The following is a 13570-nucleotide window of genomic DNA, read 5'->3' as shown; positions in this document are numbered from 1 at the left end:
CCTGATGCTGATTTTAATGACTGATTGAACCACAGCAATATTGTTTTAGAGTTTTTATATGTTTAACTGCTATGCCTGTCATCTTTGCTCTATGTGTTTGTGTTGTCTCCTGGGTTCTGTAGTGCCCGGAGTGTGTCTTTTTATTTCCTCCCAAACCCCATCCCCTCAGGAAGCCTTTGCCTCCTGTCAGGTCATCATTGTAAATAAGAATTTGTTCTTAATTGATTTTCCTGGATAAATAAAGGTTCTACTACTACTACTACTACTACTACTACTACTACTACTACTACTACTACTACTACTACTACTACTACTTAAAGTCTTGCATTAAAGAGAAATTACATTTAATGTCCCCACTGCCCTAATTGTAATACAGTCCCTACATTTCTGTATTTAAATGTTATTTTGGTGACATGTACCATTTCCTCGGAGCGTCTGCAGGTGTTTCTGTTCAGCTATACATCGACATTGAAATGTGTTTATCCATATATTCCTAACAAAACACTTCTGTTGCTGCTGTACGTGTGTGATCCACCACATATAACAAAACAAGTGTTTTCCAAGGGATGTCCTAACGTAAAACTGTTTATTTTAGAGATGTCCCGATCCGATCACGTGATCGGGGATCGGAGCCGATCACGTGATCGGGGATCGGAGCCGATCACGTGATCGGGGATCGGAGCCGATCACGTGATTTTCAAAAAATCGGGGATCGGGAGAAAAAAATCGGGGATCGGGATTTTTTTTAAAAAAAAATTTTAAATATATATTTTTTTTATTATTTAATGTTACAAAACAAAAATCCTGAGGACTTAGTTTTGGTTTAAAATTACACAACATCATGTATGTGTTGCTTCCTTTGGGCTTGTTTTCAGACCTGGTTGCTTATTTCTCTGAAATCTGGCAACAGAGTGGGCGCAGTGTCTAAAGGCCCTGACACACCAAGCAGTCACCAGAGGACTAGCCGACGCTGAAGTCGGCTGTTGCCTGGCCGTGTTCTCCTGCGTTTTGGCCATGTGTCGCACGGGAACACACCGCACCGACTTCAGTGCATGAGTGGCAATAACTCTCCTTACCAGCAGGCGGCGGTAGTGTGTATTCGTCATTCAAAAGAGGCAACAACCGGAAGACAGAGAAGAAGAAGAGACCGTGATATAAACAAAGTATCTTTTCTCCGTAATATCATACAGAGCTGGCCTCTCCTGGATCAAGGTGATCAGCAGGTCCTCGTTTGTGTCGTTCCAGATCGCCATGATGAGATGAAAAAGAATAGCAGTCTGTGTGTGCCTTCTTTTAAATCGTTTGTTTACGTCCCTCACTTCCGCTTCGCTTCTCATGCACTGATTCGCTAGCTGAACAGCCAATCAGAGTGATTGCTTGGTCCAACTGCCCGACCCGATGCATGGCCGATTCAACATGTTGAATCGGCCATGCATCGGGTCGGGCAGTCCAAATAAGGCGTGTCACGGCAGACGGTTCGGGACACACCAACCTGACTACGGCGCCGCAAATGCCCGACAGCCTCTGACGGCCTCTGACTCCCAAAATCGGGTTGGTGTGTCAGGGCCTTAATAGTAGCAGCAAGCTAACGAGAGGCTACGTTCAGCTGGTGACTCGGGAGTCGGGACAGAGAAAATGTCAGGAGTTTGGAAGTATTATGAAATTGAAAGCGAAGGCAGTGTAACAGCCAGATGCAATGTTTGCAAGGCAGAGGTTCCGCGTGGTGGAAAGAACAGAGCTACGTTCAACACGACCAATCTAATACGCTACCTGAGAAACAAACACCAACAACAACACGGCGAGTGCACAGCGGCCACTCGGGTAACGGCACTGAAACAACCGACACTTTCAGAGACTTTCAAAAGGAAAGAGAAACTGCCCCAGAACAGTGAAAAGGCCAAACAAAAACAGCCAAGGTAGCTGAATTCATCGCGTTGGATGACCAGCCGTTATCTGTTACCTTTTTTCTCTCTTAATGCATTGCATAAAGATCGGATTGGGAAAAATCGGTATCGGCAGATTGTCAAAATCAAATGATCGGAATCGGATCGGGAGCAAAAAAAGGTGATCGGGACATCCCTAGTTTATTTTTTTTTTTAAATGTATACAGTAAGGACATGATTTTAACAAGATCATGGATCAAATTGTTTAATCATAACTGGGTGTTTACCGTTTATTTATTTTTTTGGTTTGTTATTTTATCTTTTCTTGATTACCATTTACCTCTTTTATGTATTTGTTTGCATATTTGTTTGTTTATTCATCTGTTTATTTATTTGTTGTTTTATGTTTTTCAATAAAAAATGTATTTATTTAATTAAGAAAATGTTAAATCTTTGTATTATTGTTTTACACATTCAAAATAAATCTAATCAAAATCAAATACAAAAATGTAATATGCGAAGCGGAGGGATCTTGATCAGCTTGAAGGGTGTTATTTTCCCCATAATGACCAAGTCGCTGCACATTATCCCGCTTATTACACGGCCATATACTAAACAAACTAAGGAATCGACTCCCAATATTAATTTAAATGATTTTATCGACTTAAAAATGATCGTATTTCTTCCACTGAGAAAAAAACCCTCTGTTCCACGGCGCACCAACGGCTGGAACTGCGACAACAACAACAACTTCACGACAGCACTGTCCAAATCTGTTCACAGTTTAAGATGCACAAACAAGTCCTTAAACACTGCAGAGCCCATACCGTGTTCCTGTTAGTGTGTACTTCCTCTCTACCTTATTCTGGTGGTTTATCTACGTCCAGCGCTCCGTCTTTTACCCTCTTTTACTTTCTCTTTCTTGATCCTCCTTAGCAACGGTCAATAAGTCCTTGACAGCGGTATGTACTACTGTATTAACAACTTGTCACGTGTTCTGAATTGACCAATCAGAATCGAGTATTCAACTAAACCATGTAATACATTTTGCGAATGTCACTGGGGAAAGAAAAAAAAGAATGAACACTACCTGCTCTAAAACAGGTAACATTATGAATTATATTTGATGTTGTTTCTAACCTGGTGATCATTTAATTTTGGACCCAAAGTATTAACATAGTTTCGTATGACAGACACAAATCTCACAAGTGCAAACACAGGCATCTGCTGTGCACCGGGCGTTGAAACTAATGGGTAGAGAATGGTCCGGTGTGAACTCAGCAGCTTTCTGGCACCGATCCTTTCCTCTTCTGCCAATCCTCCATCTGCCACCGGAACCACCGCAGAGACACGCTGTGTGTCCCCGCCATGACAAACTCACAGGAGAATATACAATTAGTTTAAGTTTTATACTAAAAAGCTATCCATATATCCACCTATCCGCCTATCCGTCTATCTATCTATCTATCTCTCTATCTATCTATCTATCTATCTATCTATCTATCTATCTATCTATCTATCTATCTATCTATCTATCTATCTATCTATCTATCTATCTATCTATCTATCTATCTATCTATCTATCTATCTATCTATCCATCCATCTATCTATCTATCTATCTATCTATCTATCTACCTATCTATCCATCTATCTATCTATTCGTCTGTCCATCTATCTATCTATCTATCTATCTATCTATCTATCCATCTATCTATCCATCCATCTATCTATCTATCTATCCATCCATCTATCTATCTATCTATCTATCTATCTATCTATCTATCTATCCATCTATCTATCCATCCATCTATCTATCTATCTATCTATCCATCCATCTATCCATCTATCTATCTATCTATCTATCTATCTATCTAATCTCTGCACTGTAAACCCTTACAACTCTTGGACTAACAACAGGGTGTGTACTATTTATAGAACAGTCTGTCTGCATCAAGTGATCTATAGAGCGTATGTAAATTGTACTGCAGGTAAATTGAGCTTTGCCAAGGACGTGGTTTGCATGTCCTTTCATATCTCAATCTCAATCTTTATATATTTAAAACAACCTCAGTTGACCAAAGTGCTGTACAGGCAACACATACAATATAGAATAACACAATAGGTGTCAAATAATAAAACAATAATTTAAAACAAGATAAAAAGCACAATAACTAGAAACATAAAAACATATAGAAATGTCAAAATGTCATGTTCAACTAGTATTAAAAGCCAGTGCAAAGAGGTGAGTTTTTGAGTTGCTGGAACTGCTACCTCCGCGACCCGACCATGGATAAGCGGGAGAAGATGGATGGATGACATTTGAGTGTATTGGCAAAGGAATTTCTGATATTGCCAAAATCTTGTTTTGTGGAGTTCAGTGACCTTGATCTAATTAGTTAATCATTAAATGCAAGTTGAGGAGAGAGACAAATTTGAAGAAATTCCCCTCAGGCATTCCTGAGTAATCGTGTTTACAGGAAAGGGACCGACTGTACCTACGTGAGTATGTAGGCACAACCCAAAAAACATACATCTCTCTGCCATAGCTGCCATCTGCGTGGAGATATAAAAACACAAGTTAACTCTCTGCCAACATTGCATTTTGTACTTTAAAGACTTCAAAGCCCTTAAAGTATTTGAAATGAAGTTCGCAAGCTAGCTAGGTGGATAGACTGAGATGAGACGAGAAGAGAAGAGACACAATAGTATTATTTATTGCCATAAAAGTTTTCTACCCTGAATTTCGTGCATTAAAACAAAACCACAAAGCTATGACAGGGTGACACGTGTTAGCAAGCATAGGTGACACAACACAACTCAGACAACACTGCGTCATAAAGTACAAGGATAACTGGGAAATACATTCATGATTGTTTGTTGCTGAGCGAACCCCCCAATCATCCGATACATATGAAGATGCATCACTGCACTTTGTATTCCATGCATCTGTTAATGCTTCTTCCTTTGTACTCTCACATGACTTTGACAACAACATAACGTGCGGCTACCTTTATCTACAAGGGGAACACCAGGAACCCGGAGAACGTGGAGTACTTCCAGCCTCCCATCAGGTTCCCCCTCTCCAGTTTGAGGTACGTCTTGTCCCCTCGCTCCATTATCACCAGGCCGGCATTAGTGGCAGCTTCTCTGGTCACGTCCTGGTCGCCTGCGAAGGCTGAAATCACCGGCCAGCCGTTAAGAACCAAACTCACCTGAGGAAGAAAGATGAGGAGGAATAGTATGTGAGGGTCGTGTCAAATTATCATATACTCATTTAAAACATAGTCTTATAATTTTCTTTTACACTGTTAAATTGTATTTTTAGTCTTGTATGTGTTTAACATGTGTTTAGGATTTACGTTGCAGGAGGGCAATAGGAAATGTGAAAGGGGGATTTGCAAATGGTTAAGGACTGGGGGGTTTAATGGTTTAATGGTGGGGATGTTTAGATAATGCCTAAGAGACTTTGAGGGTGGGACCAGTCGGATATTCTCTACTATATAGTGTGACTGTAAGCTGTTCTGCAGAACTTCTCTATCCTCTGAGTTGCTCTGTTTCTACATTTGGGATCGATTTCACTTTTATATTGACTTTCTTTATTACTTTATTAAATATATCAAAGATAAACTTTGTCCATGGATCATTTATCAGTTCCTCTTAAGATTTCCCTCCACAATGAGCAGTGGGGAGAGGCATCTGCAGGAAAATTGTGGTCAGAAAACACGGATTATTTGAATCAGAATCAAGTTTATTGCCAGGTACGTTTACACATACAAGGAATTTGCTTTGGTATCTGGAGGTGCGAACGTAAACAATCTAAAAAAAATGGTTGCTAAATAGGTTAAAAAATAAATATATAAGGATAATAAAAAATAAGTATTTAAAAAAAACACATTAAAAACTGTTGCTAAAGAGAAGTATGTACACCAAATTGTAATGTAACTATACAAATAACCTTAAAAGCTATAAGAAACAAAAACACTTCGGACAATGAGTATATATTACATTACATGTCATTTGTTAGACTCTTTTATCCAAAGCGACTTACATACATTCAGTACTGTGGACAATCCCCACAGGAGCAATTTGAGGTGAAGTGTCTCAAACTTGCTACCCTGTGATTCGAAGTCCAGCACACTACCCACTGAGCCACAGCCTATATGTCAAACTCGATATATACTATATCTAAAAGTGGAGGGGTTACATATATAGTGTTGGTACTGTAACGGCCCGTCCACACGGCGGCGTGCGTTGAAGCTTCAACGCAGCTTCCCATTCACTTTGAATGGGGTGACGTCACACTTTGCCGAACTGCATTGTGGTTCCGTCGCTTCGCTTTGCTCGCTTCAAAAGTTGAGAACAGTTCAACTTTTGAAGCTTCGACGGAAGCGTCAGCCAATCAAATCATATGCCAGTACAAGCTCTAGCCAATCAAACCGCGTGCTTGTGTGTCCGGGGTGGGAGACTCATGTGATTGGTTGTTGGTCGAGCTTCAGACACGCCCACTGGCAAGCTTCAACGCACGCCGCCGTGTGGACGCTGCGTAAGAGTTTTGAATTCGAGAATATGCTCTAGACTAACATTAAGATGCCATTCGTTAATTACAAACATTAGAATGTCTTTATTAAAAATGTCTTTAAATAGACTCTAGCATTAAGATGTCTTTAAACTAGTTGTTTGTGGTTGCTACGGCAACGTAATTTCCTGTAAACTCCGCCATTTTGCGTCACTAGAGTCCAGAGAGGAGGAGCTAGAGGTTATGGCTCTGCAGTGAGCAGCACTTCCATAACAATGTTAGTTTGTAGTTTTACACCCATTTTAATTCATCCACTTGTGCTGGCGTTGTAAAAAAGGTTTTGTATGCCCGTTGGCAGGATATATTTCATACCCTGCAGAGGATTAGTTAAATTAACACTGTTAACAATCAACTATTACACGCTTAGAGCAGTTCTAATAACAGCTTTATGGGTTAGCCAGGAAGTACAAATAACACGTCAAGTTTGAGTAACTCTCAGAGTAAAGGAAAAAAAGAAAATTCAAATTAGAATATAGTTTTAAATGAATAGTTTGACATTTTGGGAAATATGCTTAATGGCGTCCAGGCGGGAAAATGCTAGAATGGTTGTTTAAGGCATTGGAGGGACTTTAAAGAAGACACACCACCTTTCCTTTAAGTGTGCTTACTTGTATTGTCTGCCGGTTGTACACTTTGACAACATGAAAGCTGAAACTGTAGACTCCTTTTCGAGGCGCCTCAAAGATACTCCGTGCTGGGTCAAAATGGCCGCCAACGTTTACTAGGATCTAAAAAGAAGAGGAGATTAGGAGAGAGATCATTATTAACACAACCACGCCTGAGCCAAGCTACTAATAGTGTATTAAAGTGTGAGAATAGTTGATCACAAATCCAGCATTTTGGAAGGGGCGGTGCTTAATAATTGCCAGGAGAACAAGAAAGGGAGGATATGAACAAGGTGTTCTGGCAGAAGACTTGAAAACACAACCTGCAGTTCCACAGACAGACGTGATTAATGATTGTTTTTATTGGTTTCCCTTTACAGCTCCCAGACATTGCTCAAAATAAAATGTCATCACCGCTCCGTATCAATATTTAGCAATAGATCGAATGATTAATCGCTTTTAAAATGCGACACATGCAGATCAGTGTTTATGACCTTACAACAGGGGTGTCAAACTCAAGGCCCGGGGGCCAAATCCGGCCCGCGACTTCATTTTATGTGGCCGCACAAGAGCTTGCAAAAAATATGATTTTATTATACGGTTACATGCTACTTTACAGAGGCACGTTGCCCATAAACTCCGTGTCCCACAATGCATCTGAAATTTGATTTTTGTCTCAGAATTTGACTTTTTTTTTTTTAAATGTCACTTTTATTTTTGATTTTGACTTTTTTTCCAGAATTTGGCTTTTCTTTTTAAATCATTTTGTGACATTCTCACTGAAGAGACTTGCAATTATTTGCCCTAGACTTCTGCTTTCAGACGTAGTTAATGATGAAGGTATTACCCTATCCGATAATAATCCAATGCAGAGCAATAATGTAATATAATACATTATTTTATATATGTTAAATATTTATATATGTATTTTTATATATTCTTAAAGTTACAACCGGCCCTTTGAGTGCAACTATAATGCGAATGTGGCCCGCAATGAAATTGAGTTTGACACCCCTGCCTTACAAGAACATAAAGTGTTGTTAAAAAATACCTGAAGTAACGCAATGTACTTCCGTATGTGGAGTCAGTGAATCACTGTCTTGCATAATGCAGTAGACGTTTGGCAACATTGTAGAGCAGCTATCTACGTTTTTATTTATATTTTAAATCAGAAGGGGCGTGGTGGCGAAGTCGATAGGGACTTGGCTTGGCAACTGGAAGGTCACCAGTTTAAATCCCCGAAAGACCAAGTGCTACCGAGGTGTCCCTGAGCAAGGCACCGTTCCCCACACTGCTCCCCGGGCGCCGTTCAAAATGGCAGCCCACTGCTCCCAACACTAGGATGGGTCAGATAAAGTATATCTAATCAAATCGAGAAGCAAAGACTCTTCAGGCTATTGTTAATCCAAACTGTTGTTAAAGAGGTAACAATATAAGCACACTGCCTTTTTCTCTGAGAGTTCAAGTCTCCCACCTCCTTAGGTATGACTCCTTTTTAAGATGGCTAATAAAAGTGTGTATACTTACTTGGACAAAAACAAGATGTTGAGTTAATGGTTGGGCCCAAACTAGAGTTAGCAAGAACTTTGTCAGACTAAAAACATCAATTTAAAAACTAGCCAATGCCAATAAAAGTTGTATTTGTCAACTTTGTTTATTATGAGTATAGCTATGTTCATTTTACTTTCCTTTTTGCTTGATTAATCAAGTGGCCTCTCTAGTGTGCTGGTACAACACCTCTTCATGCTAATCCAATCTGTACCATGGTTTTAAGATTTAACAAAACAATGAAAGAGTGATTTATCTCACTTATGCAGAAACGTGTTTATGCATTTTAGTACTTAAATATCATTGATAAGTCACTGCATCCATTTTGTGGACCTTTGGCAAAACTGTGTGGATGGCCAACAAGAAAGCATCAACCTTCACGCAGGAATATGTATTGACTAGTAAACCGCTTTTTGTTGCTTCTTAAGGTCACCTATCATGCAAAATCCTCTTTCTTCGTGTCTCGTCTACATCAACATGTGTCCCCTCTTCTCCATGTCTCTTCTACATCAACATGTGTCCCCTCTTCTCCATGTCTCTTCTACATCAACACGTGTCCCCCTCTTCTTCATGTCTCTTCTACATCAACATGTATCCTCTCTTCTTCATGTCTCTTCTACATCAACATGTGTCCCCTCTTCTCCATGTCTCTTCTACATCAACATGTGTCCCCTCTTCTTCATGTCTCTTCTACATCAACATGTGTCCCCTCTTCTTCATGTCTCTTCTACATCAACATGTGTCCCCCTCTTCTCCATGTCTCTTCTACATCAACATGTGTCCCCTCTTCTCCATGTCTCTTCTACATCAACATGTGTCCCCTCTTCTTCATGTCCTTCTACATCAACATGTGTCCCCTCTTCTTCATGTCTCTTCTACATCAACATGTGTCCCCTCTGTGGAAAGAGACTCTGAAAGTTTCAGGAACAAAGATTCTCTCTCTTTTTGATCAATTTCTATAAAAACCTGTCTGAAAATGAGCTGATCAGATTGTGCCCACTTGATGATGTCATAACGATGTGTTGTCTTGAGTAACCATTAGCCAATCACCAACCAAGGTAACCCCCCCCCTTATCACCTGAATCTCCTCTCGAGCACTATTGAGTTCTTTGTAACCAAATGTCTCTCAGAGGGGCGTGGGGAGGGGCTCCTTATTTTCATCGACAGTAACAGACAGCACTTTGGAAACAGGGCTGAAACAGAGAGGATTATGGGTAATGCTGCAATGATCTTTGGTGTTTCAGCCAATCAGAGACATGTTTGTATATATCTGAGACCTGTGATATATTGATGAAAAAACAGTATGATAGGGGACCTTTAAAAACGACAATCTTTGGAACCATGTATCCTCCAGAATCCCACCTGATCAAAGTAGATGGTCATCGTGCGGTTGCTCATCTCCGAGGGTTCATGGTTGGTGTTTCGAATGGCGGAAAACGCAACCCTGCCGCTTCCTGACCTCACCGACATGCCCAAAGCGTTCCCCGACGGCTCCGCAGACGGCGTGGAGTCGCACACCACCAGACACTTTCCCTCCAATACCATTGGCTCTGTGTCATTCTGGCAGTTGACCTTTTCGGGCACCCAAGTGACCAGAAGCAGCAGTCCAATGAAAACGACTGAGCGGGGGGCAAGGGAGGGCAACAAGGGAGGAAATAGAAAGGGCATAGTTCCAAATATGCGGTGTTTGGTTCTGTTTTACGGGGCTCAGGGACAATACGGCTGCCACAATCTTCCGTGTCTTATCGAAGAACACTTCACCGTAGCAACAGGATCATTTCACCTTGAAAGACTTGAAACCAAGGATTCCTCGCATCCGAAGGGACTAGATTGAATCGGCTAATCCTCACGTAACCGCTCTGACAACAGCGGGTGGAAATGCAGTCCCTCTTGAAAGACGTCTAAGAGCTGGCGAGATGGCGGATGCCCATAGCAACACGTACAGTTTGAAAATCCAGATAAGAATAGTGAAAGTTATCCAGTTCTTTACGCCGCTTCAAAAATGGACATCAGCCAAATGAACTGGTTCGGAGGCTGTCGAGACTTCAGGCCTGTTTTGAAGGAGTAGACACAACGGCGCACAATTATTTTCTGTATATCACACCAATCACATGACAGGTGCTTGGCTACTAAAGCTTTCTATGTTACGGGTGTATGCGTATGTTGCCAATGTATCCTAAAGTACACACTGTATATTCCGGTTAAAAATACCATTTAAAGTACACTTTTCCTGCAATCTCATAAATAAAAAGTGAATAAAAAAGAGAGGTCATGAATACACTTAAAATCACAACTGGTTGACTGCAAGTTCTTTGTACAACAATGATTGTTTGTCTTATCCAGAAGGTTTGTTTTCTCTGATGTAAAACATGAGATCAGAATACATTCATTAGTCCCCACAGAGGGGACAAAGGACAGCTTACGATGTTACGAAGAAGCATGCATAAAAAAGTATTAAAGTTAAAATAAAATAAAAATTCAAATCAAGTAAGGACTGGGCCAGACTGTGGCTCGGGAAGTAGAAGATGATGAGGTCATGTTCTGGGCAGGAAGAAGCCTTGTGAGTGCCAGCTGGACCCAGGAGGGGGTGCAGCGGACTCTCACTATCCCCCCCAGAGGGGCCAATCTGTGGGGAATCATCCCCACTCTTTCTCTACCTCCATCTTGCGAATAATCCCAATATCTGCATTACTTTAAACAAACCCCCTTGATCACACTATGAATAGAACAACACTAGCGTTTGGTGAGTGTCGATGAATATGCACCGCAGGGAAGACTAGTCATTGTATATATATCGTGGTAGTCAAAGAGTCAAAATGTATAATTTGTTTAAAGACTACGCGTTTTTTGCTACAATAAGTGCTGCTTTATTCCAATTTTATTTATACGATTTCAATTATATCTAATTTACAGTAAATACTGCTGTATATGTTATTATAGTTTCTTCAAATAGTTTTCTATCCATGCACCTCAACACCAAGTCAAATTCCTCGTAGTGTTAACCTGGTGATAATCCTGTTTCTGATTCTGATGTCCAACACGCGCAGCTACAAGCATGTCCACAGTAACAGCCTTTCCAACATGCACACGTTATGTTATAGTTTGAGACAAATAGTAAGACGGACAAACACCAACCTTTCACTCTAAGCGTCGACTCAGCAGCGACAGACATAACCCAGCGATGTTCAGTAAAGTTAAAGCATCCCAAGAGCCTGGTTCCCTGTTCCCTTTATCGTTTCCTCTGCCTCTTCCCTCTTTCCCCGTCTCCTCCTCTCTCTCTCTTCCAGGAAACCCCTGTGTTCGAGCAGACGTTTAATCATATCACGAGCCTCACTGTCCTTCTGTTTTCACAGCTCCTCGACCCCCTACTGTACTTCCTCCTCCTCCTCCTCCTCCTCCTCCTCCTCCTCCTCCTCCTCCTCCTCCTCCTCCTCCTCCTCCTCCTCCTCTCTTTCCCCTCACAACTCACAGAATGAGGAAAGGATGTAAATAACCCTTTCTTTGGGGAACAAGAGGAGGCATATTGACCCTTAAGTTCGAACAGCTAGAAATAACCCAAACTGTAGCAAAGGATTGCTTTGTGTTGGTTGTATGATATTTAAATGATGCTAATATTAACCAATTGCTTTGTGAATACCCAACTGGTCTCTTAGAAATGTTGTTTATATACTTCCAAAATACGACCAAACAAACAACATTAACCTAATCTACGGCGAAACCAATTTGTAGTATTGACACAGGTTTGGAAATGAAACAGAAACCAAAAGATGTATCGAGTCTGAGGGCCACTATCGGATTTGACCTTGTTTATTTGGGGTAAAGGATTTGGATCTTGAAATGAGATCTGCTTTAACAGCTGATTATCATCTGTGACGATTTAATTATTTGTGATTGGTATCAAGCCACTGAACACACGACATCACTGGGACGTCTGCCATTTGTCTTGGAATGATTTAACATATCTTTCAATACATTTCATTTGAAAGGACAATTTGCAAAATGACACAATTTCACAGTTTTTGATTTGCGACATTTATTTTCGGTTTCGCAATTTGTAAGATGTCATGTCCCATTTTGTCTATGGGTTAATGTTTCTCAGTTCATGCAACAATATTTAAATCCAAATATATTGTCTGGTAACATTTACATGATACAAAATGATAAACCATGAAAAGAAAACAATTAATTATGTAAGAAATTGTGAGAAACCACGCTGCCATCGCTGAGGCTGTAAACAAAAATAACAACTCAATAATTGTTAATCTACTGTTAAATACTATTACAGTACAAAGAACCATAATATATGTAAACCTAATTTCTTGACATCACTTGGTATCATCCTTTCCTATAACACCTCATAAGCTGTCTCGATGGTAATGTCGTCCCTGACTCTTCCTTCAACAGCTTCAACAGGACAGGTGATCAACGGACGATGTTCTTCCCTTCATCTTGAAGACACGGTTAAAGTAGGGGTACAGGGGCTCTGCGAAGTCACACTCGCTGAAAGTGTAAATGTGGGTCTTTGCGTCGTAGAAGGACACCGACCCTTCCTCGTAGTCCAGGAAGACGCCCACCTTCTGGGGAGCTTCCTGGAGGTGCAGGGCGACCGAGGGTCCGGCACAGGCCTTGAAATCACTGCCTTTTCGCAGAGAGATCGCCCAGTCACCGGTGTCAGGACGAACCGGGATCGCCCCCTTCCTGTCGATGGACTCCTTCGCCACACCAAGACCCCACTCTGATTTGTCTGCAACCTGAAACACAAAGTACAGAGAACATGATCAGAAAAACCCCGTACCATACTCTTTTATCATGCCTGAACTTTGTCTAAGTACGCTGTGATCTTCAGGCGTTTTGTCTTGTTTCCTCACCTGGACAACCCAGCAGCGTCTTCCCGATGTGAAGCTTTGTTCCCCCAAAACACTTGTTTAAAAATACTCTGGTAAAAGTAGAAGTACTG

General features: G+C 40.9%; 1 protein-coding gene across 1 annotated transcript; it reads right to left on the bottom strand.

The window, feature by feature from the left end:
* Positions 1-4575: 4575 nt before the first annotated feature.
* LOC117463678 (cerebellin-1) lies at positions 4576-11964 on the bottom strand. Its single transcript, XM_034106050.2, has 4 exons — positions 11749-11964; positions 9976-10664; positions 7069-7188; positions 4576-5096 (listed from the first exon to the last, which is right to left on the bottom strand). Exons 2-4 carry the CDS (start codon positions 10279-10281, stop codon positions 4899-4901), a joined length of 624 nt encoding a protein of 207 aa, XP_033961941.1. The 5' UTR covers positions 10282-10664; positions 11749-11964; the 3' UTR covers positions 4576-4898.
* Positions 11965-13570: the final 1606 nt, after the last annotated feature.

Source organism: Pseudochaenichthys georgianus, chromosome 18, assembly GCF_902827115.2.
Source record: "Pseudochaenichthys georgianus chromosome 18, fPseGeo1.2, whole genome shotgun sequence".
Lineage (NCBI taxonomy): Eukaryota > Metazoa > Chordata > Actinopteri > Perciformes > Channichthyidae > Pseudochaenichthys > Pseudochaenichthys georgianus.
Note: the sequence above shows the minus strand (reverse complement) of the source record. Positions and strands in the feature narration are given on the sequence as shown.